Genomic DNA, 26771 nt, shown 5'->3' with positions numbered 1-26771 from the left:
ACTTTGCGACACAATTTGTTAAAATAAAATCATTTTGGCAGTAGAATATTAATTGTATAATCTATAAACAATAAATTAAGTAACGTATGAAATAGACAACTAGTAGCTGTTAGTGTATTAAATTAAAATGTATGTTTGTAAATGTTAAACCAATTTTGTTAAACTAATTTTGTATATATACAAGAAAGCATATTATAAATAAAAATGAGCAGAATGTGTTTACAAATTTGGTTTTTCTTTTTATTTTAGTTAGCGAAGTGCTTTTTTGTTATATTTTGCGCACTTGTAAATACTTTTGTTGATTATGAAAATCACTTAAGCTATAGCCAATTGTTTATGTTTATTAGCAAGTGTTTTTCTTTTGCTAAATGATTAAACTATATGCTGCTTCTGTGTTTAAGCTAAAGCTTAAAAAACAATTATGAAATTGCGCTATAAATAGAGAAAATTAAACAATTTAAATACATACATATGTGTAAGAACATTGTACATAAAATGATGAACAACAATTAGCTACATATACGTATTTTGATTTTGCACACTAATAGGAAACTGATTAGATTTAGCCTTAACAGCACTTTGGAACGCATGTGTCAAGCGGTTTGGTTAGTGAAAAAAAAAAAAAACTGAATCAAAAGACATGATAAAATACAGGCAACACAAATTGACAGACTCTACTAATAAATATATATCTATAGTACAGTTATAGTCTATAGAATAAATAGTGTTAATAGGCAATGACACTTGTTGTAAATATATAAAAGTTCTTGGAACGCTTTTGTCAAGTAACGAATCAATTCGTTTGCAAGCCCGTTACAAATTTGTTGTTTTTTCATTTATATAAACATAAGCAAATAAAAACAAACAACTTGTACGCAACATTTGGGCATTATGTTGTTAATTTAACGTTTAGTTAATTTATGATGGAAATCGCAATATTTGTATTAGATCTTTTTATGTTGATTTTGTTTCAATCAAACTCGCCAAGGGATGCGCGCCTGCTGTTGCGATTCAAATCGGTTGGCTTGACGGCACTGCCGCCGCTTGTACCGCTGGTGCTGGCGCTGGGCGTATTGGCCGCTGATGAGGATGATGATGATTCATCGCTAGGTCATAAGTCTTGAAAGCGTCGCACATCTTCCCAGTAGTGGGAGGGTATCTCGAACAGATTAGCAGGTATATTGTCACGAAACTCGAATTTCTGAAATGTTACCTTGGCCGTAACCGTATGCAATACTGGGATTTCAATTTTGACGGGAAACCCTTGTGGCAGCTTCAGCGTAACAAACTCACGCAGCTTAGTAATATGCTTAAGTGGCGCCACCACCTCCAGCACATCCAGCAGCATGTCCACACTTAACGGAAAGTCCGCACTCATGGCAACTGTAGCGCGTAGCGTTTTATTGGATTGCTTGTTAACAGGCGTGCGACCCAGCTGCGGACATTTGCCAGGTGGCGACTCAATGTACTGCGTCCAGCTCACATTGGTTGCCGCCGGCGGGGGCAGTGAGCTACGACGTGGCAGTTCCGGCAGCGTCAGATTGCTGCCATTTGTGGGTGTCGTGGCATCCGATTGTGCACCCTTAGTGATTGTCTCCACAATAGCGCGATTCTTCTGCAGGTCCTCATGCGACAAGTGCTCGCGACGTTTGCGCTGCTTCAGCACCAGCCCTTGTATTGTATAAATCTCGCACTGGTACTGACCACCAATTAGCTCCTTACGATTCGCCCTAAACAGCCAGCCACGTTGAGCGCGCGCAAACTGTATGGTCTTGGTGGACATTTGTGTGGCCAGTATATCGGTGGACATGAGCACATCCACCTCATCCTCCATGTCGGACTCCTCGTAACGCAAACGCTGATAACATTGCTGCTCATTGTCCAGCAACACCAGCGACTCGTTTGGCGGCGCTGCGCCGCGAAACAGAAACGATATATTACCGCGGTCCCAGCGCATCTCATTAAAGTCAACCAGCGTTGTGTCCAGCCTAATGTCGGCACCACATTTGTACAGACGACAAATGTCCGAGGGCAGAATGCGTGACACCAGCGGCAGCCAGGACTGAAAGTCCCACTTAAACTCCATGTAAAAGTCTTGCATTTGCCGTAGTGCATCCACCAGACGCTCGCGTCGACTCTCCATGTGCTCGCGCGATTGTAGCTTGAGCATGCGCAGCAGTTGTGTTATGGTCTGCCTGTGGCCATAGCTAATAGCTTCCGCCAGCGGTGACCAGCCCTCATTATTCTTTACCTTGACGGGCGCATTGTGTGCCAACAGCAAGCGCACACAGCAGGCGCGTCCAAGCATGACGGCCAAGTGCAGTGGAGTATTTCCATGGGGATCCTTGCTGGCCACCTCTTGTACAGCGCTATTTAGTAGTAGTCGTCGCTGTAGTGTGCGTATATCATTGTCGAAAACGCTACGATGCATAGGAAACTCTTCACATTCATCTGGCATTGGAGGTGGCGTGGGTATTGCTGCTGCTGCTGCTGCTGCTGTTGTTGTTGCTGTCGCAGTGACTGTCGCTGCTGTCGATTTTGTTGCTACTGCTGCTGTTGTTGATTTTGTATTGTCGTCATCTTCACCTTCACCCTCTCCCGCCGACTGATACTCATCCGATTCAGAGTCATCAGCATTAGCTGAACCGTTAGCCGTTTGCTTCAACTGCTCTGAACTCTGCGATTTCTCGTCCACCTTTTCGTTGGACATTTTTCACTCACCGCTCGCGGTATTTAATACACTTTGCGTTATTTTAGTTATTTAGTAGTCCAAAAATTGCCCTGTTATTGATTGTTATTGGACTAACCAATTAACAGTCACAAAAGAGCAATGTATGGAAACGCATAACAGACTCTGTTAAGAAATTAGAGTTAGACGATATAGACGGGTCACTTTCGTGACATCATGCAGAACGTAACAGGTCCAATTGCCCTGTCGTCGATTATTACATTGTACAATACATCCGTCGGGCAAATTTCTTAATACAAATAACAGGTACAAAAAATTGATACATTAATATAAAGTAAACAAGTTACCATTCGACTGCCTATTTTCGTTTTAGCGGGGGCACATATCGATAACTTTACGCACAGCTGTAACGTGTAGGGGCGACTCATAAGAACAACAACAAAAAAACCAAAACAGAAAAAAGAAAAACAACATAGCAAGCTGATTAGGCAGGGGGAAAACAAAACGGTCAACTGTAAAACGGTAAAGGCAAAATCAAACCAATAATACAACAATTTTATAAAAGCAAACCACTAATTATCTTTTGTTGCCTGCAGATAATGTGGAGTGATGTGCCTGAACCACAGTCGAGCTACAAATATTCAAGAAGTTCGCGTTATCAACGCCACGAAAGCGGTGAGCGCATACCATTGAACGCAACAGCGCTGCACTGGCAGCGGCAACAATTTGGCTGTGATGTGGATGAGCAGTTGCGACGCCGTTTGTTGGCTTCGCCAGCCTACGTAGATCGACTGGAGCGCGAGGCAGTGTTAACCGGTCATGAGGGCTGTGTCAATTGCTTAGAGTGGACAGACGATGGCCTGTTGCTTGCCTCCGGCTCAGACGATAGCTGTGTAATGATTTGGGATCCGTTTCGGAAACGACGTGTGCACGCGCTGCACACCAAGCATCTAGGCAATATATTCTCTGTTAAATTTCTACCGCGTCACAACAACAGCATTGTGGCAACCTGTGGCGCCGACAAATATATCTATGTGTATGATGTAAATCATGATAATGAAACGCTCTTCAGCTGCAGCTGTCATACATTGCGCGTCAAGCGCTTGGCAACGGCGCCCGACTCGCCCTACATATTCTGGTCTGCTGGCGAGGATGGCTCCATATTGCAGCTCGATATGCGAGAGCCACATAATTGTCGCGAGGAGCAACAAAGCCAGGCGTGCGGTGTGCGTCTAATAAGCCTATCCACGCAGGTGGAGTTCACTACAGAAGCCAAGTGCCTTGCAATAAATCCCAGGCGCACTGAATACCTAGCTGTGGGTGCTAATGATCCCTATGCGCGTGTTTTCGATCGTCGCATGCTGCCCCATGCTGGTAATATAAAAACATTGCCAAAGTATTTAAGCTAATCTCGATATACTTTGCTTACAGCTAGCACCTGTGTTACCTACTATGCACCTGGTCAGGTTGTAAAGAATCTTAGCCGTAGAATATCGCACGAGTCGCGAACTGTTACTTACTTGACTTTCAACAGCTACAATGCCACGGAGTTGCTGGTAAATATGGGCAGCGAGCATGTGTATCGCTACGATCTACACCATGCAAATCCGCCAGTGTTCTATCAACTGCCAGCGTTTACGGCGACGCAAGCAGAGTCACTCAACGAGGTGGAGCAGCAGCCGTCCCCTGTGGAGGGCAAACCCTTAAAAAGCTCGCATAAGCGACGTGCATTGCCTGCTAACATTGAGCAGCACAAGAAGCTGGGCAATGAGTTTTTGGAACAGGGTAAACTATTAGCGGCAATTGATGAGTACTCTATGGCTTTAGCTGCTTATCCGCAAGGGGAAGTGCTTTATTTGAATCGTGCAACTGCGTTAATGCGACGTGACTGGTTTGGTGATATATACGCAGCGCTGCGGGATTGCCACGAAGCACTGCGTCTGGATCCGGGCTACGTTAAAGCACACTTTCGCTTGGCGCGTGCATTGAATGAACTGAAGCGACCGCAGGAGGCGGACAAGTGCCTAAAGGAGCTGATAGAACGTTTTCCCAGCTTTGCTAAAAATCATGGCGTGCTCATGCTGAACAAGGACATACGCGAAATGCTAATGCAATCAACGAAAAACAATGAGGAAACTTCGCTTCAGGAGAGAAGTTGCTTATATTTAACGAACACCGAATATGCCTTACGTGGTAGTGCAAAGGATTATAAGCAACGATATGTCGGGCATTGTAACACCACCACGGATATTAAGGAGGCCAACTATTTGGGCGTTAATGGTGAATTCATTGCTGCCGGCTCAGATGATGGCAATTTCTATATTTGGGAGGGAGATACGGCAAAAATACGCGCCATTTATCGTGGCGATAGAGCCATAGTCAACTGCATTCAACCCCATCCAAGCATTTGTATGCTTGCCACCAGCGGCATTGATCATGATATCAAAATTTGGTCACCCTGCGCGCCTAGCCCAGAGGAGCGTCCTCATCTCATTAAGGACATCACACACTCTGTGGAAACCAATCAGAATCAAATGCGAACCGATCCGTTTGATCTGAATCCACGCAATGCGAATTGTTTTAATAATTAAGCAATATTTAATTAAGCCTAATGTAAACTACGCTTTCTTTCAATTGGATTTAATTCGAATGCAGCTATGGGAATCTGCTGCCCTTAACAGCAATTAGCTTATCGATTATACATAATTCACATATATATTTATAAAATATAGTCTAATTTGGCGTAAGGCGCTGCAAATTTTGTTGAATTGTGCAAATCAAAGAAATAATAAAAAATTCTAAGAATTACTGTTTTAATTGCGAGCGACCTTTCGATGGAAAGATAATGAATTTTATATAGAAAACGAATTTTTTATATGTATAAAAGAAAGGCATCTGAATTTTGTTTTTTTTTTTGGAATTATTCTGTTTATTTATCGTAATTATTTAAATCTATGCTCACATGTATACATATACATACATATAAATATTTTACCTTTATGTAATAATATTCAAGTATCGTGTTTCTTATATTTTTTCTCGCTTGCTGCTTGTTCTTGAATTATTAATTTATTCATCAGTTTACTATCAATTAAGAACTAAAAAGTTTACTTTTTCATAACGCAAACGACAAGCCGTTTTTGTTGTTATTAAAATATATTTAGTACATTATTAAATAGTATGAAAGGTATTTTATATGTGGGTGAACATTTAAAAGTTAATAATTTCCTGTCTGTCTGTCTGTCGGATTGTTGCTTCTCTGTTGGGTATTTTAGTTAGTGGCTTATAAACTAACTTGAATGTGTTGTAAATATTCGCGGATGATATAAGATTTGCTTTAATGTTCTACTTGCACAATTCTTTCACACTATTCTCGTATATTATATGTTTAATTAGGTTTCTATATAGTTTTTAGATGAATTCTCTTCGTTAATTACTTTACAAAAGTGCGTTGTTTGTTATGTCGGGGCTGTTCATATTTTGTGTTTTGTTTTTGCCTTTTATACAATTGATTTTTGTTATTTTTAAGAATATATTACAAACTATTTTATGCAGAAATTAAAAATACAATTCAAATAAAGTTCAATTGGTTTGCTCGGTAGTCGTCTGGGTTCATAAATATTGCAAATCAGTTTGGTCTCAAGGTTGCACGATGAAAAATAGTAACTGTTGTATTACAATCGTAACTATCGGAAATGAACTTCCAACCGCTTTACATATCTTTTGTATGTGGTGCATATTTAATGTGAAATTTTGTTGTTTTGAATTTTGAATTAGTTTCGTGCTGTCTCATTGTATTGGAATTTTGTTTTCTTGCTTGCATATATAAATTTCTTATGTGTGTGTGTGTTTGTAAGTGTGTTTCTGTATTTTAATTGCTTAAATATCATCAACCCTCCCGCTTTATTGAACTTGGTGTCTCTGCCAGACCTTTCACTTTGAGACGATCGGCGGTTTTAAGGAATGCCGGTAGTTGTTCTTGCGACACATTCACTTCGCCGGCATACATAAACTCGAGGATGGCCTGCAGGTGTATGTAGGACACATCTTTCAGTATAATAATGGGATGCTTTGATGGATTCTCCTGTAAATGGGAAATACAATGTTTAATTCTAGCACAAACTTGTTACTTGTCAGTACTTACCTCCAATAGCGCCTTGAAGTAGGGACTGCAAGCTGAGAGCACCATTTTGTGTGCTTTGCAGGTTTGACCTTCGCAGGCAAGTGTTACCTGTATAGAAAACAAATCAAAACGAATCAATAATTTAAAGCTATAAATTTTCCCCAGCAATAAGTTGGCTCAATTCGAATTCAACGAACTAATGCTCAAAGAAAAATGTGAAAAGAAGAAGAAAGATTACAGGTAGACGAAAAGAAACTATGAATGGTCAGAGGCAGGTAGCTGGTAATAGGTGTGTGTATAATGCCAACATGAAATAAAGTTTGTAGTTTGCCTAATTGGATATTTTGATGGTACAGTGAGACGTCGTTATGTTGTTATGTATCGCTGGCAATACTTACATCTGTAAAACTTTTCTCATCGCGCAAGTGACGGAACGAGGTCACCATATTTGTTTGAAAATCGTTCCATTTTAAAAAGAACTGTTGATCCGACGACATCATGTAGAAGCTTTTTTGTTATGGCTAGAAGAGCAAAGCCAAAGAGAGATTTTTGTTTCAAAATTTAGACGCAGGGCCAAAACGGTTTCCAGCACAATACAAAAGCTTAGCTTCGTTTACGATTTAAGTGCAGCAGTCAAGAATTTTTTTGATTTAGTTCTTTGTTATGCTTAATTTCTGTAAAAATATAAACAAAGAAAATTTTGTTAAACGTGACATCAACTGGCACAGCGAAAACGAAAAAATAAAAGATACAAACTTGGCGAAATGTTTGATTGTGCGAAAAAACCTACAGCAATAGCAACAACATCAAAAAAAAAAAAACCACAAAGTCAAGCTTTAAGAGAGCCGTGAGCCAAAACTTGCAAATTGCGAAAGAGTCGCACAACAAAGTTGCACAACGGCAACGAAAACATTCTAAACAATACTAGCAACAACGAACACGAGAAAAAAGACAACAGTAAAAAGTGATTTGCGCAGCCGCAATGTGCAACGGGCCTCTATGGAATTTGCTGTGTTGGAAAATGTCAAATGTGCAAAGCTTGCCCAACAAAGACAACAATAACAATAACAGCACACAACAAGAAAAAATAATAATCATAACAACAAGAGTCGGCAAAGGTTAAAGCAAAATATCAAAGACTCGCGTTCGCGTTTACGCTCACACTGAAAGCGCCTTTCACTTTTCAAGGCAATTTCTGCATTTTAGTCATTTGCGTTGCTCATTTGAATTTTAAGTAAAGCTGTCGCCGCACAGTGTATACATAAACATTCAGCACAAAATTATATTCAAAATGTAAAAGTACACTTATTTTGATGTGTAAAAAAAAAATAAACTCAAAATTCTTCAAAAGAGCTGGCGTATTGCATTTCTAATATAGCACGTTTCGACAAAAATTTGTAACTCTCGCTCCAGTGTGCAGACAACATGTGTTGTGTGAGTGCGACAAGCGCTGCCTTGTTGAAACTACCATATGCGCTACACTTGCGCCGACGGCTGTGTGTTTTTGTGTGGGCGGATGGTCGTGGTCCAAGGGAGAGGCACTAACAAAGCAGCGCATACAAACTTCAGCTAAGCTTTACTCTACACTTTTATATATATATATATACACACACACACATACTAATACTCTCGCTGGCACACCGACACATACTTGGCTAAGCGCTCTCAACTTTCAACTGCCGTTATGATTTCGCAATTACATTACAACAGCAACAATAACAAAGTCAACGAATGCGACTGCGACGTCGAGGAGCATTTGCTGGAAATTTCAATTGCGTTGGTGTGTGAGAGTGGGGCTTTGCGTATGTGTAACCTTTTTGAAATGCACTATCTCACTTGCACTAGTTTTGAAAGCAGTTGGGGCCGCGCAGCAGTTCACGACAACAGCAACAGCATGCAGAAGAAACTTTTGAGTAAACGTTGAAATTGTAATTGTCTAATTTTGTAGTACTCTTTGGCTGTGTGTATTGATTTTTCTCTCTCCCTTGTGCAATTGGCATGCCAATAAGTACAAAACACCCACAACTGCATGTGTTTATTTCTTCATAAAGAAAATACCAGTTTGAAAAACTGAGAAAAGACAACAACAGAGAAGTAATAAGAGCGAGTGTATTGAGCAGAGCACCAAACTGCCAACAACAATGCGAAACAAGTTCCAACGAAAGTTGCAACACTCACCAATTTGATGAGCCGCTCTCGCCAAAACGTTGTTGTTTTAGTTTTGTATTACTCAACATGGCGCTCACAACAACAACAACACTAACGAAAACAAGCCTGCAGATGGGGAGAAGGAACGAACTACTCAAAATTTACGGTAGAAGAAATGTGTGAGAGTCTTGTGCTGCCGTCGGCTGCTGCTACCTAGACAATGGCGGCGGCAGCGGGAACTCTTTCGTGGCATGCCACAAAAACAAAATTTACGGTTTTGAGTTTTCTTTGCAATTGTAATTGGTCGTATCATGTTTTTGTTCTATACGTTTGCATTTGTTTATGCAAATATTATTGTAATATGTATTTTAAAATTAGGTCGCGCTTCGTTTTACTTTGTTTCATATACATTGCACAAATACACGCGCAACAAAAACACGCACACACACACACACAGTTACACACACGCACTTTCCTAATCGCTTATTTGGCTTGCACTCTGTACTTTTACCAATGCGTATTCTGTGCTATTGCTTAATGTTTACTGCAAATGCACAATATTGAAGCGCGTTCCACGTTTCTCCAGGCTTTTTTGTTACAATTTAATACATACACGAGGCTTTTTTTTATAAAACGCACTCACCTTCTGTACACGCTCTGCTTTCGCTAATGCTTGCTGCTTTCTTTTTTCTCTTTTTTCTTTTCCGACGAGTGTTTTTGCCTTTTCAGCTGCGCTGAACAACACTAAATCAGACAGCATGTTCCTTAACAACACTACTTTTACCATAGTTTCAGATCAACGAGCTTATGTAAGCGTGTTACGGCAACAAAATGTACAAGTCAATGCGATTTATTAAAAAGTTAAATGAAAACATATATTGCCAGTGCAAACGATTACAAAATACAACAGCAAATGAAACAGAAAGCTACCGCCAAAGAGCCTGGCAAGCGGCCCGCCAGCGTTACATGAATTATGAACATGTGCACTACAGTTCATTTCTTGAAAACGACCTGGCGCCGTTGCTTGAAAATCCGGCCAACAAAAGGGCACCTGTTGTGTTTCCGCCCATGGAGTCATTGCGTAAGCTGGAGCAGGAAATGTTTTCAGTAAAAGCGCCCGTATATCCAAACAACTGGATGGATGATTACGAGTTTTATAAGGGCGCCTGTGATGAACAAGGCAATATTGATGCCAATCATGGCACAGCTGATGCGACTATCCCGCCTTCTCTGGTGCCCTGCAATGGCTGTGGTGCCCATTTACATTGTATGAGCACATCCTTGCCTGGTTACATACCCAGTGAGATCTTTAAGGTAGTTGTGTTAATTTATTCACTATTATATTTAACTAGCTTAAACATTTACAGGGACGCAGCAGGACAGAACTGCAAAGTATCACATGCCAGCGTTGCCATTTCCTAAAGCACTACAATATAGCGCTGGATGTAGAGGTGCCACACTCGGCTTATGTGGAGACTATATCACGCATACAGGATGAATATGCGCTAGCAGTTATAGTGGTAGACCTGTTGGATTTTCCCAGCTCCATTTGGCCCGGCATGCGGCAAATTTTGGGTGCCAAACGTCCTGTTATTATAGTGGGCAACAAAGTGGATTTGCTGCCGCGCGACTGTAACAGCTACCTGACGCATGTGCAGCATTGCCTCAAGCAGCAGTTCATACAACACGGCGGATTTGATGCATTAAACATCAAACATGTTAGCCTAATCTCCGCTAAAACAGGCTATGGCATAGAGGAGCTCATCACGCAGCTGCATAAGATTTGGCAGTACAAGGGGGATGTCTATCTGTTGGGCTGCACTAATGTAGGCAAAAGTTCCCTTTTTAATATCTTGCTCAATTCGGATTACTGTCGACCAGAGGCGACCGAACTGGTGCGTAAGGCCACTACTTGTGCCTGGCCAGGCACTACGCTGCAGTTGCTTAAGTTTCCCATATTACGCCCATCGGATGTGCGTGTGTATCAGCGCTACAAACGCCTGTTCTCGGAGCGGTCACAGCGCGCTTCCCTAGACCAACTACGTCGTGATCAGGCCAAGGGGGCAGGTACAATTACGTCGGCGCAGCTTATAGGCAATGTGGGACGCACTTTCGATCGACGCATGGAAGTCAACGATGCTTTTGCCATCTCCTCAGGCACACAGCCCATTACAACGTTAAACGAACGCAAGGCGGAGTACAAGGAGGCACGCTGGGTCTACGACACACCGGGAGTAATGCAGCCGGATCAACTAACGCCTCTTCTAAACACAGCGGAGCTTTTACGCATACAGCCTCCAAGAATGATTAAGCCACGTGCGTTGCGTCTGGCACCGGATATGTCCTTGCTTTTGGGTGGTCTGGCACGTGTGGATTTGCTGCAGTGCAACACCGAATGGGTAAAATTGTTTATTTTTGCAGCTGAAGCGCTCCCACTGCTTGTCACAGACACTAAGCAGGCGGCAGACATCTACAAACGATATCTGGGCACTGCGCTGCTGGGTGTGCCCATAGCCGATTCTGAGACACAGCGCTTGGAGCGCTGGCCGGGATTACAGTGCAAGCAACAGGATATTGTGGTGCAGAGCGGAGCCCAGCCTGATAAACGTGCTGAAAAACGACTCAACTGTGATATAACACTTAGCTCCGTGGGCTGGCTAGGCTTGTTGCTACCAGAGAATTCAGAATGCAGCTTGCGTGTGTGGACGCCAGGAGCAATGGGCATACATGTGCGTGAGCCGGCCTTAATACCGCTGGCGGATCGTCTAGTGGGTAAGCACATACGCTATTCGGTGGCCTACAATACAGCTAAACCTTTTGTTTTTAGAAAATAAATAAAAATAATAATACAAAAAGTTTAAAAAGGCTAACGTATTTAATATGGTGGAGCAAATTTGTTGTGGAGCAGCGAACTAGTTCGCGACAGCATGCGCAGGTGTTGTTCCTTTGAACCTATGCTGTTTTGGAGCTGGTCACACTTCAAACTGCACAACTCTGTAAAGTATCCACTTTTTCACGGCAACAAAGAATTTCTATGGCATTAAAACTAGCAAATTTATGCCAATTATAGCCATTAAAATGCCATTGAAATAGCGCGATAAGTGCATTAGGAAACGTGAGTGCGATTTGTAACTAGCCAAACAAAGTGCGTCGCCGTCGCGAGTCTGAGTATCGACATTATTTGTATGCTGTAAAAAAGCCGAGAATTATGGAGCAAATCTCCAGCACGACTAGCCTGGCTGAGCCGCAGCAGCAGGTAGACAATAATGATGATAACAATGATTGCTTAAGCGTGGGCGTAACACATGAATTCCAAACTATAAAGCCGGGCGCTGGCCAAAAGTTGCAACAGCAGCAGCAACAACAACAGCCACAGTTAAATAATGGACGTGTTGAAATGCCGCACAGCGAGCTAGTGAAGATGCTATATTATTTAGAGGGGGAGCTGCAGGCAAGAGATGTTTGTATTGCGGCTTTGCGCAATGAGCGCGTCAAGCAGCTGATAACGCAGCTGCGAACCAAACGTGTACCGCCGAACGATCCGTATGCTTCGCTATTTCGTGATAAGATTGCTTTAAATGGCAATCTCATATCACGCGAGTCCTCCACACAGGCGGCTCAGGCTGAAATGGAAGTGCGTCAAATAATTGAACAGCAAATGGAGCAACAATATCAAATGGTTAGCAAACAGCGTGGCACACATGTGCGCATGGTGAACATACTCGCCGAGTCGCGTATGCGCATGCAGCAGCTGGAGGAGGAGCGGCGTAAGCATGAGAGTCATACGGCCCAAGATGGTATTAGCTACAATTTGGAATTGGAACGTAATAAGCTGCGCCAGCAGCTGGAAGCGGAGCATGCACAGGTGGCCACAATGGAAAAGGATCTCAAAAAGCTGCAGGAGACGCTCGATTATGAGCGTAATAGACAAAAGCAAATTGTTTTATTGCTCATAGCAGAGCGCAAAAAGATATTAATGAAGTATATAGAAGAGGGTAAGCAATTATGCTTTCTTAATAATTTATACGATATAAGGTTTTTGTTTTTGTATGTTTTGATAGGCAAACGCTCTGAGGACTTGGCTCAAATCTTAGCTGAGGAAAAGCAGCGCTCCGATACCATAGCCGAGGGCCTGGAGGAGGAAAGCAAAAAGTCGCTGCGCATGGAAGAGGAGCTGGAGAAGCAAACACAATCCATGGACATTGAGCGCAAAACATTTCAAGCCAAGCTAGCCAAAGAGGAGCTACGGTTAGTTGCCTTGTGTTAAATATTTGTATGCTTAATTATATATTCATGATCTCTGTACAGCGTTAAGGAGCTAGAGCAGGAGCTAAGTAATCTACGCTGCGAAAACGAGACATTGAGAAAACAACAACAATTGGGTGGCAGTGCTGCAGCCTTAGCCGCTGCAAGCGCCAAGACGCGTCAGTTTAGCGGTAAGCGTCTAAGAAATTAACCATTTCAAATTGGCTGTTGTAATTTATGATTTTAATTCTTAATTTCTATTTCCATTGATTTACGATATATAATTATAATATCTACTATATATATACCCCTGAAGCTGAAATATTTTGTTAAAGCCATTGCAAGGTGATTTGTTATTTTGTTTCCCTTTTTGTTGTTTTTCTTGCACTCTGGCAAAATGTGCACTCACGCACTCATTATAATATACACACCCACACATGTATAGTATCCAAATCCATATAGTTATAGCTGAACAAACACTTAGATAAAGCTACGTGAACTATTTAGTGTTTGCTAGTGTTTCATAATTTAATTCGATAAAATCTTTAAGCACCAGCAGCAAATAGCTTACACAGTGTCCTTCATTTATATCAAAGATTATAGAAATTTATTAAAAATGTTTCTATAATTTAATTTTTAAAACGCAGTTTATTCTTAATCCAAAGCAAATCAAAACATTTCTTGAAGGAACGCGCTTAAATTGAATTTAATTCAATGGCATTAAAATAATTACTAGACTCTGATAGTGTTGACTTTTGTAAAATGTTTGCCACAAAACATTGATTGATTCGATGTAAACAAATTTGTTTTCAAAATGTATTAATTTTGTAACTTGTAAGAAATTAGAATTAAACAAATTGGCTTAGAAATTGAAGTGCCTAAATATATTGAAATAAAACTGCAATTGTTTATATACAAATTTTGTTTTTGCCAACAATTTGCTTTCATTTATGTAACATCAACCGTTTTGTTTAAACAAAATTTTTTTTATGCCACATCTAATGTCATAATTTGTACAATTTTTACAGAGGACGCATGTGCCACGCCTATGGTGAACATTGCCAAAATAGTGCAGCCAACCGCAACGGTTACCAGCATGCCGGTGTCGGGGCCACAAACAGGCATAGCACGCTCCATAGTGCCAGGCCAGAATATACGTACTAGCGCCGCAATTGTGGGCATTGCCACCGCTCCAACTGGCACGGCAACTGCGCCCGTCGTTGCCGCAACCTTGTCGGCCATAACTCACGCTAGCAGTAGTGTAGCCAGCTCCAGTGAAGCGGGCGCTGCAGCTGCTGCTGCTGCTACACCACCCACACCCTCGCCGGCCAAGATGCAGCCGACAGCCACCATACAACGTGCTCCAGGTGGCAAGTATGCAGCTTTAGCTGCAGCTGCTGCATTGGATCAAACTACAGCACCACCGCATCCACATCCAGTACCCATTGCAGTGCCACCGGTTACTGTGCCGCCAGCTGGTGCTCGCGGTGCACCACCACCCATACCAACCAAGCCAATTGTACCGCCCAAACGGGAGCCATCATTGTCGCGTCTAGGCTCCATAACAAGCGGCAGTGCAGCGGCCAGTGCAATTGCTGCTGCCACAGCTGCGGTTGCTGCCACTGCTACAGCCACAACAACAACAACAGCAGCAGCAGCAGTCTCATCCACAAGTGCTGTGGCAGCAGCTTCAGCGACTACGGCAAAGCATAATTAGAAAACAAACTAAATGCATACATATTCCTCCCACTCACACACACACACACACACACACACACACACACACACAAATAGAGCATAAGCGTTAATACTCATAATCCAATGTAGCAGGCATACTGGCTAGGAAAATCTGGAATTTCCATTGGATGCCAACATTTTATACATATATACACTAAACCTATATACGAACATATTCGCATTATACGTAGTTCCCGAATAACACTATGCAACAGATATTTAAATTCTTAAGCAGCTTTTGTTCTTGCTTTTTTAACAATAATTATTTTTACACAATTATTTTACATACTTTTGATTGTCCAATTTTGTATTACATTTAAGTTTATAAAAGTACAATATTGTTGCATAGCGTTGTTTTAGTCTGTTTTCCAATATCCATGTGCAAAGTTTCCCCACAACTTAAGTAAATTTGTTGTATGTGTTTTTTTTGTCGTTAATGCAACGCCACACAAATGCGCTGTGCGTTTTGTATGTAATTCCAAACTTAGTCGTTTAGTATCGAGCGTTTGTTTAAGGCCGTGCGATTCTCATTATGCTAAAAGATATGAAATACATAAAGCTATGTAGTAATTATACCTATAACCATACACATACATACACGTATATACCTATATATATATGAAGTACTACTCCATTGTGCTCTGTGCGTTGTTTGTTAGTTTTTAAATGCTAAAATTGTAAACTGTGTGCAGCTATATACACAATATATGTATTAATTTACATTTATATTTTAAGTTCGCTTTAAGTTTTAATTTGGCCTTTATAGAAATTGTAAAAGTAAACCAACTAATCCTATAGTTAGGCCACCAGCAATTTGTTTGAGTTCAAACTTGTGTTGCATTGTCAAATGCTTTAGTCAAAAACAGAGAGCAGCTAGCGTTGTTGGTACTTACGATAAATATGTAGCAGACAAAGAGGCACAAAAACCAATATATACAATAAATAAATCAATAAAAATAGCAAGCGTATTATGGTTACTATGACATTTGTATTGTGGCATGGACAAAAGTTAAGCATAAATTAAAATTACAAGCGGATGTTGCGTAATTAAATCAATCAGGATATATTTGAAGTATTCTCAATGATCATAGCGCGCGCTAGATTTCTTGCACAGGCCAGTCGCATTAGATCTAAAATCTCCTCAGTATGCTCTACACGATAGTCCTTTAATGCGGTCTCGTTCGTTTGCTGCTTGGCAAGACAATTAAATATTAAAATAAAATGTTACTCATTACAAAAGTTGCTTTAACTTACATTACTAGGCTGTTTGCGGGCTCGTTTGTTGCGCTCTATAAGAGGCACTAGCTCCATTTCCAAATGCTGCAATATGGCAACTGTTTCCTTGGAAAATATTTTGGGATCCTCTGACTCTAGCAGCGGCAAGGCATCTATTAACAGCGTCGGCCAGAAGCTGTAATGGTTTATAAAGTTTAATTTATTTCAAGTCCGCACTCAAATTAACTGATGAGCTTACTAATCTGGCGTAATCTTCGAGTCTAATAGATTAACTAACAGATCGGCGGCAGCCAGAAACTCGCGTTGGCCATAAAGCTCATAGAACTCATAGTATTTTAAAAGAAATATCAAACGTGGCGAAACAAACATGCGTGCGCCTATGCTCGTTATAACATCCTTGCAAAGCATATTGCCTGTATGTGAGTAGTTCTGAAAAGTTGAATACGAACAAATGTATTTAAATTTATTTAAAAAATTGAAAAACTCATTTATAACGCACCTTTAGTATAAAGTCCGCAATGGCTGTAACTAACAGCACATCCTTGGCGCGAATTGCCCATTCCAAGGCACTGCCATAGCGTTCATCATTGTAGGCGCGTTTCGACAGCACCTTACAAATATCTTGCTCCACTTCCACAAAACCGCGCTGTTTGGCTAATTGGATTATCTTAAATGCTTGTCTTTCAGTTTTTATGGGAATGTGTGGCAACAGCAGACTAATTGCTGCCAGACCTTCCTGTTGACAATGATCTAGGTAATCAATGCCCAGCTGCCAGAGATTATGCGAGGTCATCAAATAGCTGCCATAGTCATAGATTAAGGACTGCCGCAGCTCAGGTATTTCTCTTTAAATAAATGTAAACTTCAATACGAATATTAAATATGGTAAATTACAACTTACACGCCCTGCTGCTCGAAATATGTCGTAAGCAGTCCCGTATGATGGATTAGATCAATAATATGTGTGGAGAACCAATGGCTGTCGCTTAGCTTTTGTGTATCGTAGATAAACTGTTTAACTTCATGCTTCATTAGCTGTAGAACCATGCGACTCAATTGGCTCATTTTCCAGTCTGCAGGTTGCTGGCGTGACCAGCGATTTTGCCAATTAGTGGCCGCTATGCGCAGCTCAAATGGCTTACAACTGGGCTTGGTGTATAGCAGATAGCCGGGCAGATACTCATACCAGTCATGCGAGTCGAGCAATTCCGCATCCCAATGTTTATTGCTGCCTGCAACTAACTGCATCATAAGCTCCAGTTCGGGTTCAGTGGCAAATACATGTGCAGTTAGTTTGCGCTCTAGATCCGAATGCCAATATTCCCACTGTGTAGTAAACTTTTGCAAGGCGTAGCCCTCTTGATAAACGGGCATGCTCTTCAGCAACTGTTCAGCAGCCTGAAAGGCCGGTTGGCTAGCCTGGGGTTGCTGCGAAAGAATGGCACGTGTAACATCCAGCTGGCCAAACATAATTAGCTTCTTTAGCGTCTGCCAGTAATTGTCAAATTCGCTGGCTTCTTCGCCCATGAGCAGCAAGTCGGTCGCCTCATCTTCCGCTTGGGGATAATGAAATCGTGTCCATTCTAGTAGCTGGGGCACAACCAGCTGATAGTGCTGCTGTTGCATATAAAGTATCTCAAACAAATGCCATAAGCACTCGACAGAGTATAACGTCATTATAGCTTCGGCAAAGAGTTTTTGCTTTGCATCATTCTCTTGCACCTCGGGTAATTTCTTGGCGAGCTCAAGTTTCTCAAGACAACAACGTATAACGCTGCGATAAGAGCTTGAGATTTTTGTATACTCTGTTATTTTCTTGGTACTGCTCTTTTGACTCTGCGCGAGCGTCTGCAGTGTGGTAAATGTCACTGTTGTTTCGGCCAACAAGCTACGCAATAGGGGCTCCTCAAATAGTGACGCTTCTTTGGCCATGTGTACGAGTACAAAGTCTTCAGATCCAACTGTCTCGCTTGGCGCATCGCGGCTGTTCCATTTGACGGGCCTGTAAGCGCTTAGCGCTATTTTGGAGCTGCCTGGCACAAATACACCAGTCAAGGTGTTGCCGCAGCGTGTCGCCAACGTATCTCCGAGTTCCTAAACAAAAGTCAAGTTAATTTATAGAACGACACTAATGTGTAATACTCTTACGAATGCAGGCGGGCTCTCATTAATCATTTTATTTAAGAACTGTGCACAAATATAAACGAAAACAATTAGCGCGTTTTTCCGGCAATGCACAGGGCTGCAAAGTAGTTATTGACTTGCAGTTTATGCAGCCCTTAGGTAGATGATACTTGTTAATTAAATTCAAGGCACCGTTATTTAAAAGATGATACTCTCAAACATACAAGTTTGTTGGCAACTCTACCGCTCGTAACAAGTTCTTTGAAACGCCAACGACTTATGCGCATTTTCCGGTAATCCGAATACTAAAATGGATCTTGAGGACATTACCGAAGTGCTGTTGCTATTTGAGCGCAATTTGAGTAAACTTCAAAACAACATTAGTGGTTACAAACGTAAAGTAGACGCTATGCGTCAAACACTCGAGCAAAATTGGCCGCATGTAGGACGCTCAGATAGAAGAATTTTGACACTTTACGACAGCCTGCTGGGCAGCGTCAGTGAAGTTAACGAGTATGTAATGAAATTAAACTTACACATTAAGTTAAACCAATCGACCATCGATTTTGAGCACACAGCTGAACATGAAAATCAGGATTTATGCAGTGTTCAAACAAAGCGCTCCGAAGATGATATTAATAATAATGTGAGCTACGCAGATAGCTTTCACTCCTCTCCGAGGAGTACGAGATCAGAAGCAGAGCAATGTAAAAATGAAGCTGTGCCGTTAGTTTCGGCCAAATCAAGCCAAACTGAGTTAAACCAAGAGCTGTCGACAACGCAGCGAATAGCCACAACAGCTGAGTCCCTGTATGTGCAACCACAAACAGTATTGGAGACATCTATGCCGCAAGAGAAAGTGCATGTCATATCCGAGAGGAGCATGCCAAAGCGTCTAACGCGTTTGGTGCCACCTAGTGGTGGTCAACAACTGTCAAGCAATGATATATATGAAAAGTTAGTGAAAAACACATCATGTTTTGTTAAAGACACTTTTGTTGAGGCTACAGTGGTGTTTCTCAATAAATCAGAAGATTGCATTTATGTAGCCAAGTGGGGTAAAGAAAACATACAGCTGAACAAGTTGCTGGCCATGCAGCTGCATCTAAAAGAGCTGCAGCAGTTTCCCAACTTTGGTGATATTTTTGCCGTCTATGATGCACAAGAGCAGATTATACCACGAGTCGTAATCAATTCCTACTCAAAAGGCGGCGGATATGATGCCTATTTAATTGACTATGGCGAGCATATACACTTGAATGGCATGGAGGTTATTTATGAGCTAACTGACGAATTGAAGAAACTGCCAGCGCAGGCTATTAGATGCTTTGTAGGTAACTACAACTTAAATCATTTGAGTCAATACGCTTATCAGAAGGTATGGCTGCGTGTGATTGAAAATACAGCCAACGACTTGGTGGTGGAGCTTCTAAAGGAACCACCGCTACTGCCAGCAGCGGAAACGTCAGCAGACAAAATGCCAACAGAGACATGCCAATTGCAGCAGGCAGCAGAAGCTGAGCACGTTCAAAAATTAACCCCGGAGCAAGCTGCATTGCTGGACAACATTGAACCCTGCACTAGCGATGCTGTCAAGGCCGTACTTGGATTTAGGCCTAAGGATGATGAACGCATTTGTCGTCAATATGATCCTAAGATCAATGGTTGTTTCAAGGGTTAGTAAATAAATCAAAAGCTTAACTATTATAGATTACAAAGTTTATTATAAGAAATCATATTTACTTTGGTTACGTATTATAATTTGTTATTAAAAACTTTAAGCACTAAATATACGTATGGATGAATTGTCACTGATCTATGTATGTTTATTTATTTGAACAGGTGCTAGGTGCAAGCTGCTTCATGTGCCCCTTGCTGACCATGACGCTACTAAAGACATAGAGCCTGTCAATGCATTGCCGGATACCATTTATGAAGCGCCAATTGCCAGTGAAGTGGGCAGCACAGTTCGCCTGCTGGTTACACACATTCATACTCCAACGCATTTGTATGCACAGCTTGTGGATGAGAATATAAAGACACCGCTTGTGTGGAGCAGCAAAGATGTGCCCGAGCCGGAGCGTAAATTTAAACGGCCGCCTATAGAGCTGGAAATTGTTTTGGCACTGTACAACGATGGCTGCTACTATCGCGCGCAGGTTATGGAAAAGTTCAAGGATAAGTTTAAGACTGTTTATAAAATTTTTTATATTGACTATGGCAATACCGAGTATGTGTCTATAGAATCGCTAGCGCCGTGCACTGATGCCATCAGTCTGAAGCCGCAGCGTGCTCTGAGCTGTTTCATTTCTGGTATTAAATATATTACTTCCTCAAATCCATTTATGAACGCCAACTGCGTGGAGTTTCTTAAGTCAAAGCTGCTCAATGTTGAGGTAGATGTGTTGCTGTGTAGTCACACGGCCGATGGTTATATCATAGAACTTCGAAAGCGTTTTTCCCAAGTGCCTCAGCAGTTGATTGAGCATGGCTTTGTCGAGGCCATTACTGAACCGGATGAGGACAACCGAAGCAACATTACGTGCTAAATATATTTATATATATTTAAATTAGTAGCATTTGCTTTAGTTAGTTATTTGTTTTGACATTTTTTATGAAGCAAAATTAGATGTATTTCAAAATGCAGTTAACAGATGAGGAGCGCATGGACAGGCACCGCCAGAGACAGCAAGGATATACAAAGCTTATGATAATACGCATTTTGACTGTTGTCTTCTCATTAATAACATTAGTTATTATACTTGTCGTTGTACTCATATGCAAAAGCAAATGAAATCAGAATGCAATGTTGACGAATTTATTTTCTTATTGCCTATTAAGCTGCTTGTCAAGCACTGAATGATGTCCTCAATATAAAGGATCAAATTTTACTTACAAAATAAAAAAAAAAAATGTATGGCTTATTATCAAGTATAATATAAGAAAACCTATTAAAACTAAGATATTAGAACTTTAACATCAACTTGAATTACTGTATTTGTTTTTGTTTATATGCATTACTTATAATAAGAATTTAGCATTAAAATATTAGATCTAGCTCTGTAATCAAACAACTTTTTTGTTAGCAAAGTATCATTTTCTTAAAAACTTATTCAAATAAATAAAATAATATTTTGTAGATATTGTGCAACATGTTGCAGGCTAATGATGAAATTGTGTGCGAAAAGAAGAATTGCTGTAATTACCCATTATCGGATTTATTATGGGTCTTTGCATTGATATTTCGGCTAGTCATCGTTGTGATTGTCTTTTATATATTTCTCTATATAATAATGAGGATGGATGAATAAGAATAAAAGGAATACTACTCCAATGTATTATAAGGATTATGTTTCGTCTAGATATAAAACTTATTGTTAAAAGGAAACAAGCAACAATAAAAACAAGCATAAAAACAAAATTGTATTGCATTTTTTGATTTTACAACATTTCAGGGTTCAAGTTCTTAATTGAAGAAAATTCTGGAACTTGGCTACGCCCATGATAGATGTCCTAAGTATTGCTTAAAAGTGGTATTTGCTAGAAAGCTTATAGAATTTTTAAAGTATTTTGCATATTCTGCTTCGCACAGATCATGGAAGTCAGAATGAATAAAAAAGTTGCTGTCATTTAAAAGATTTTTTGTGGATCCTTTTAATACTCTTTGGGCTCATAATCACACTGGCTGTACTTGTCATAGTTGTCTATTTATTTATCAAAATGACGACTGGAATTTATAGCTAATAATATATGTAAATAATCTTTGGCTGAGTTGAGTTGTGTTTTTGATTTATGTTGAGGGCAGCCGAATTAGCAGTCATCAAAAGATAGCGCAAAAGAAAAGCAATAAAAAATTAAATAAATTATACAAAACTAAAACCATCAAAATAATGCGCATAATAATTGCCCATAATGTTGGCAACAACAACAACAACAATACATACAAAATAAAAGCCAAAGGCTCTGAACTTTGTTTAGACTTCATCTACCATGTCATCATATACGTTGTAGTCTATAAGGTTGAAGTTCAGTTAGGTTGTCGCGAGTGCTAATAGATTATGCCGCAACGATTAGAAAGGCAATAAATAACACCTGCTGGGAATCACATGCGTGCAGAGAAGCTCGGGTCACCCATATGAGGACGGCAAATGACGACAGGTTTGCTTGTGTGCCTGGTGTTGACAATTTAAATGTTTGAGCAGCGCATGGCAGACAGTTAAAGGGCTAATGGGCAACAGGGATGTGAATAACAACAACTGCATATGTAGTATGAAAAATAGTTAAGCTAAAGCAGTAGCAGAGTTTTTCATTTTAATTAACAAACAAAATGTATTTTAAACATATTTTATAGTTCAAACACGTTGTTTATACGTAGTTCTTACCAGCCTAATTAAACTCTAAACACAGGGTTAAGTGTTAAAAGTATGAGGTCTAGCTGCCATATATATGACATATGTGTGTGTTCCAACTAAGTAGCACACATAATGATGATGAGCCACCCTGCCATTGCCCACACCCACACCCGCCCAATCAAATACACATGCTGCTTACATTTCGGATCTTTCCCTTTAACATAAATTTTTCTTTGGAATTGTGCTGAACTGAACGCAGTGTAACTTTATAAAATTTAACAATTGTTTTCACGCTTAGCGCACTTTGGCACGGCTGAGCTGATGCTGCCCTCGTGATACTCGGCGCTGACCTTTTGCAGATCGGCAATGCGCTGCCAGGTGGCGCAAAAGTGTCGCACATTGCGTGCATTTGCTAATTTGGCAATCGGTCCCAATGTGCGATAGCCGTTATTTATGTAGCGTATAAAGCCCTTGGCGGACAAGTCCATGACTGCTGTCTTAACCTGTGCCTCCAAATCGCCACAGGCAAAGGATCTGCAAGACAAAATTGAATTTGAATAGAGTTGGAATTTATATTGCAACTTACTCTTTTTCCAGCATTTCAACAATTTGCTGCTCCTTGATGCCGCTTACATACTTCGGATGATCCTGAAATATGCGCACCATATCCATTATATACAATGGCAAGTGTATATGATAAACATTGGAGTGCATTGTCAGCGTAGTCGGTTCGCACTCGCTTATCGGATATTCCTCACACATTTTGGCTAAGATTTAAAATATAACACACTACTTTTTAAAATTAAATTTATCTATGTTCGCTCTACTGACGAATTGTCAGATTGTCAGACAACTAAAGCTTGTCTACTGCCTTTGAGACCTTTTTGAGCCAACCCTTGTGCCTAATGTTGGCCAATTAGAGGTGTCATTAACAGTTTGTCCAGCGATGTTTGCGCCCCAAATTATCAGCCGAAGCTAGACAAATATTGTAACAATTACATGTTCAGGCTTTTCTTTTTATTATTACCTGGTAATTTGCCTAATATATAAATAGAGCCTTACACCCAATGCATTAGGCAGTCGGTCAAGCGGTTCGTCTCTCTGGGGGTACATTATAAGTTGATAGATAAGTAGTGTCCTAATGTGCTTTGGTGACAACAAAGACACGCCAAGATAATGACGTAAATATTTCTTTTTTATTGGCAGCCTAAGCTTAGTATATAGAAAACTGAGTGGATGATATATATAGCTATAGATTATATAGCTTATTGAATAATTGGAAGAATAATAGAAATAAAATTAATTTTTTTGTATCAGTTCAAACTTAAGCCGTTAAAGCAAAGGTTTTTTTTTTTTTATTTTACGGTGAAGATGACAGCAATAGAAACGCACCTATCGTAATATATGATGGCAAAGCAGTGCAGCGAATACTTTCTTCTGCGTAGATCGCCACGAATCACATTCAACTTTCTGTGGCCCAGTAACTAAATAATTTGGTCAAAAGCCCAAGCATTAGACGGCTTAAAAAGAAGCCACAAATTTCTTAATCATAAAACATTTTGTTGGCTATTATAAAAGATTTTGTTGAGCTAATCATTGGTCTAACGTTGGAGTCTTAATAATTATTTTACTGTGCGTTAAGTACAATTTCTTAAAATTTGTTAACTTTTAAATACACATAATTCTCAAATATGTATACAAAAATCAAAGATTTCAATAAAAAAAACATAAACTATATGTGCATATGTATCTTACAAATTCATTCATATAATTGATGTATATATATATATGTATATGGTATGCCCATGACAATCATGACACGCCTGCACGCAAACAGTTCATGTTCAAATTTCCGTGCTCTCCAACACCATAAAGAAAGGAAAACAGTCAAAGGGTTAAATATGGTAAAACTTTTGCCAACAGATAATAAATTAGCGCATACATTATGAAATATTGTTAGGATGCCACCGACTCTACACTGTCGCTGACTTCCGGTTAGGCAGGGCCGTAAACGCCCAACTGGCAATTTGATATAACAAAACAGGTGACATTTTCTCAAACTTAAACGGGTTGTGCACCACACACACACACACACATATGCATGACAAGCAGTTGAATATTCTATATTTTTAGCTGAGTTAGGATATGCGATTTACTTAGTGCTCTTTTATGGTTTGTCATGCTTACGAGACATTCTGTCTGATGACTTTATAACGTAGATTAGACTAAATTGAGACCTAAGTTAGCACAACTCAATGTCTTGTTAGTCAGTTATTCAAAGCTATAGCTTGACACTGACATGACTTGGCAGTTTATGATATAGGGGAATATATAAATGAAATGGCAAAGCAGAACACATGATAATGCAAACATAATTCAGTTGTGTTTAGATTTATATTCAATCTGATAATCTTTGAAAAAATATAAAAAATTATTGCCTGAGCGATTCCATTTTAAAATACATTTCTTCTGCCAGACGATATGAGAATTTTAATATTTAATTACTTTAGCAGTGTTTATATTTAATTTCCTAAACAATATTAATACTTAATTTCGTATACAGTTATTTACTAAGCTCAAGAACTGTTGTAATTTTAATTCGCTGTATTAAAAATTCCACTTGTAATGCTTATAACATTTATTATTACCAATCAACAGTTTAAATCTAGAAAATACCGCTCGATAAAATGCCGACAGTGTCCAGTCGTCCACGTGCCACCCTCAAGGCAAGTCCATGCGAACGTTCCCATTGGCCGTTAGGTTATTATAACAGCCCCCAACTGCTGCATAATAGTTGGCCAACTCATATATAATGTTGTCTGGGTTACTCCCAGGAAATGTATAGCGACTTTTGTTAGCTGGTCAATGGCATTGTGCTGGCGCCAAAGTGGGTGGTAGCAAATCAAGCTAACCAGTTATATGAAGCCCTTATAACCACTGCTGCAAAATAAATGTCATTCAACATGGAAAAGTGTCATGTATTTGACGAATAATTACCGTCAACATTGCGTGATTGGCTGAATGTAGAAAGCGGTGGGCGGCCTGTGCTAGCGCTGGCAGGACTCGGACTAAAACTAACATAAAAACTGTCTGTGGGCATGAATAGGGGGTAGCGTATACTTATGAAGCAGCCAGATAGGCAGTCAGTCAGTCTGTCTGTCAGGATGGCTGAAGCTCAGACCTAGCGCGACATTCGAGGCGTACGGTCGTTTGCATAAAGTATACGCCATGTACTCGCCGGTCAAGTCGCCCATTGTGGACGTTACGGAAACATTATCGCTGCAAAGTGAACTCGATATGGATATGGAGCCTGTTGTTTGCAGTGCAAACTATATGGCGTCCACACACAATCTGCGCTTGCCGCTGCCTGGCCTAACTTTTCCCAGTCTGCTGGCCAGTAAGCACAATGGCAATATGGCAGCCAGCACTTTGCCCGCCTTCGAGTATATTGCACCACCGAATCACGCGCTACAGAGCTTGGAATTTCCGCTCATGGAGCTTAATCGTGTCGGCATGTTTCCGGGCTTCTTGCATCGACGCGCACGTGGCGAGAAGCGTCCCATACCGGATGCCCAAAAGGATGACAAGTATTATGAGCGACGCAAGCGCAACAATGAGGCGGCCAAGAAATCTCGTGATGCGCGCAAGATACGCGAGGATCGCATTGCCTTTCGGGCAGCCCTGCTCGAGCAGGAGAACTCTCTACTGCGTGCTCAGGTCCTGGCGTTACGTGATGAATTGCAAACTGTGCGCCAATTGCTCGGCGCCACAGCCGGCGGCCTTTTGGGCGTGGGTGTGGGCGTGGCCAGGCAAGCGTAGTCCCTAATAATTTTCAAATCGCGCTGTGTATATAGAATTTGTGAACTTTCTTACTGTGTTTTACCCTAGAACTTTTTATGTTAATAAAATTATTATTCGATTTTATAAGTGAACATTTTGCGAGTTTCGAATTGTTGTTTCTTTAATCAGTAAGTACTAACTGTTTGTTTATTTTTGTCATTTTGTAAGTGAATTCCGGCGACGTCGATTGCTGTAACACATCTCAAATTTGAGTTGTTTAATTTGCTTAAAATTCTGCCGTCTTCATTTCTTATCAGTTTCAAACTTTGACAGGCTA

The 26771-nt window shown here is 40.5% G+C and overlaps 9 protein-coding genes across 11 annotated transcripts; 5 read left to right on the top strand and 4 right to left on the bottom strand.

Moving 5' to 3' along the window:
• Positions 1-481: 481 nt before the first annotated feature.
• On the bottom strand, positions 482-2582 carry LOC108595335 (ankyrin repeat domain-containing protein 13C). The gene has a single exon (XM_017980554.2). The coding sequence runs from the start codon at positions 2456-2458 to the stop codon at positions 1112-1114; it is 1347 nt and encodes a 448-aa protein (XP_017836043.2). The 5' UTR covers positions 2459-2582; the 3' UTR covers positions 482-1111.
• Positions 2583-2906: 324 nt separating this feature from the next.
• LOC108596380 (WD and tetratricopeptide repeats protein 1) lies at positions 2907-5466 on the top strand. Its single transcript, XM_017982050.2, has 4 exons — positions 2907-2995; positions 3063-3211; positions 3286-4063; positions 4121-5466. Exons 3-4 carry the CDS (start codon positions 3289-3291, stop codon positions 5278-5280), a joined length of 1935 nt encoding a protein of 644 aa, XP_017837539.1. The 5' UTR covers positions 2907-2995; positions 3063-3211; positions 3286-3288; the 3' UTR covers positions 5281-5466.
• Positions 5467-6558: 1092 nt separating this feature from the next.
• On the bottom strand, positions 6559-9699 carry LOC108596382 (longitudinals lacking protein-like). 2 transcript variants are annotated; one of them, XM_017982053.1, is made up of 4 exons: positions 9604-9699; positions 7211-7486; positions 6834-6920; positions 6559-6773 (listed from the first exon to the last, which is right to left on the bottom strand). In XM_017982053.1, exons 2-4 carry the CDS (start codon positions 7310-7312, stop codon positions 6579-6581), a joined length of 384 nt encoding a protein of 127 aa, XP_017837542.1. In that variant the 5' UTR covers positions 7313-7486; positions 9604-9699; the 3' UTR covers positions 6559-6578. The 2 variants fall into 2 exon arrangements, with proteins under 2 accessions (XP_017837542.1, XP_017837543.1); XM_017982054.2 differs by lacking the exon at positions 9604-9699 and adding an exon at positions 7569-7762.
• Positions 8120-11809, top strand: LOC108596379 (nitric oxide-associated protein 1). Its single transcript, XM_017982049.2, has 3 exons — positions 8120-8246; positions 9750-10274; positions 10328-11809. Exons 2-3 carry the CDS (start codon positions 9792-9794, stop codon positions 11792-11794), a joined length of 1950 nt encoding a protein of 649 aa, XP_017837538.1. The 5' UTR covers positions 8120-8246; positions 9750-9791; the 3' UTR covers positions 11795-11809.
• A 42-nt stretch (positions 11810-11851) lies between these two features.
• LOC108596381 (uncharacterized protein CG10915) lies at positions 11852-15263 on the top strand. Of its 2 annotated transcripts, XM_017982052.2 has the most exons (5): positions 11852-12955; positions 13022-13208; positions 13269-13396; positions 13522-13550; positions 14234-14306. In XM_017982052.2, the coding sequence occupies exons 1-4, from the start codon at positions 12169-12171 to the stop codon at positions 13536-13538; spliced, it is 1119 nt and encodes a 372-aa protein (XP_017837541.1). In that variant the 5' UTR covers positions 11852-12168; the 3' UTR covers positions 13539-13550; positions 14234-14306. The 2 variants fall into 2 exon arrangements, with proteins under 2 accessions (XP_017837541.1, XP_017837540.1); XM_017982051.2 differs by lacking the exon at positions 13522-13550 and having other exon boundaries at positions 11858-12955; positions 14234-15263.
• A 100-nt stretch (positions 15264-15363) lies between these two features.
• Positions 15364-18592, bottom strand: LOC108596378 (nuclear pore complex protein Nup75). Its single transcript, XM_017982048.2, has 6 exons — positions 18327-18592; positions 17080-18272; positions 16678-17023; positions 16417-16607; positions 16197-16353; positions 15364-16130 (listed from the first exon to the last, which is right to left on the bottom strand). Exons 1-6 carry the CDS (start codon positions 18351-18353, stop codon positions 15999-16001), a joined length of 2046 nt encoding a protein of 681 aa, XP_017837537.1. The 5' UTR covers positions 18354-18592; the 3' UTR covers positions 15364-15998.
• Positions 18593-18596: 4 nt separating this feature from the next.
• Positions 18597-20851, top strand: LOC108594887. The gene is made up of 2 exons (XM_017980024.1): positions 18597-19978; positions 20145-20851. The coding sequence occupies exons 1-2, from the start codon at positions 18613-18615 to the stop codon at positions 20849-20851; spliced, it is 2073 nt and encodes a 690-aa protein (XP_017835513.1). The 5' UTR covers positions 18597-18612.
• Positions 20852-22849: 1998 nt separating this feature from the next.
• Positions 22850-23496, bottom strand: LOC108595863. The gene is made up of 2 exons (XM_017981155.1): positions 23241-23496; positions 22850-23188 (listed from the first exon to the last, which is right to left on the bottom strand). The coding sequence occupies exons 1-2, from the start codon at positions 23414-23416 to the stop codon at positions 22930-22932; spliced, it is 435 nt and encodes a 144-aa protein (XP_017836644.1). The 5' UTR covers positions 23417-23496; the 3' UTR covers positions 22850-22929.
• A 2386-nt stretch (positions 23497-25882) lies between these two features.
• Positions 25883-26473, top strand: LOC108594888 (D site-binding protein). The gene has a single exon (XM_017980025.1). It carries the CDS (start codon positions 25883-25885, stop codon positions 26471-26473), a length of 591 nt encoding a protein of 196 aa, XP_017835514.1.
• Positions 26474-26771: the final 298 nt, after the last annotated feature.

The sequence above is a fragment of the Drosophila busckii genome, chromosome 2R (assembly GCF_011750605.1).
Source record: "Drosophila busckii strain San Diego stock center, stock number 13000-0081.31 chromosome 2R, ASM1175060v1, whole genome shotgun sequence".
NCBI classification, from domain to species: Eukaryota; Metazoa; Arthropoda; class Insecta; order Diptera; family Drosophilidae; genus Drosophila; species Drosophila busckii.
This window is presented reverse-complemented; position numbering and strand designations above follow the sequence as displayed.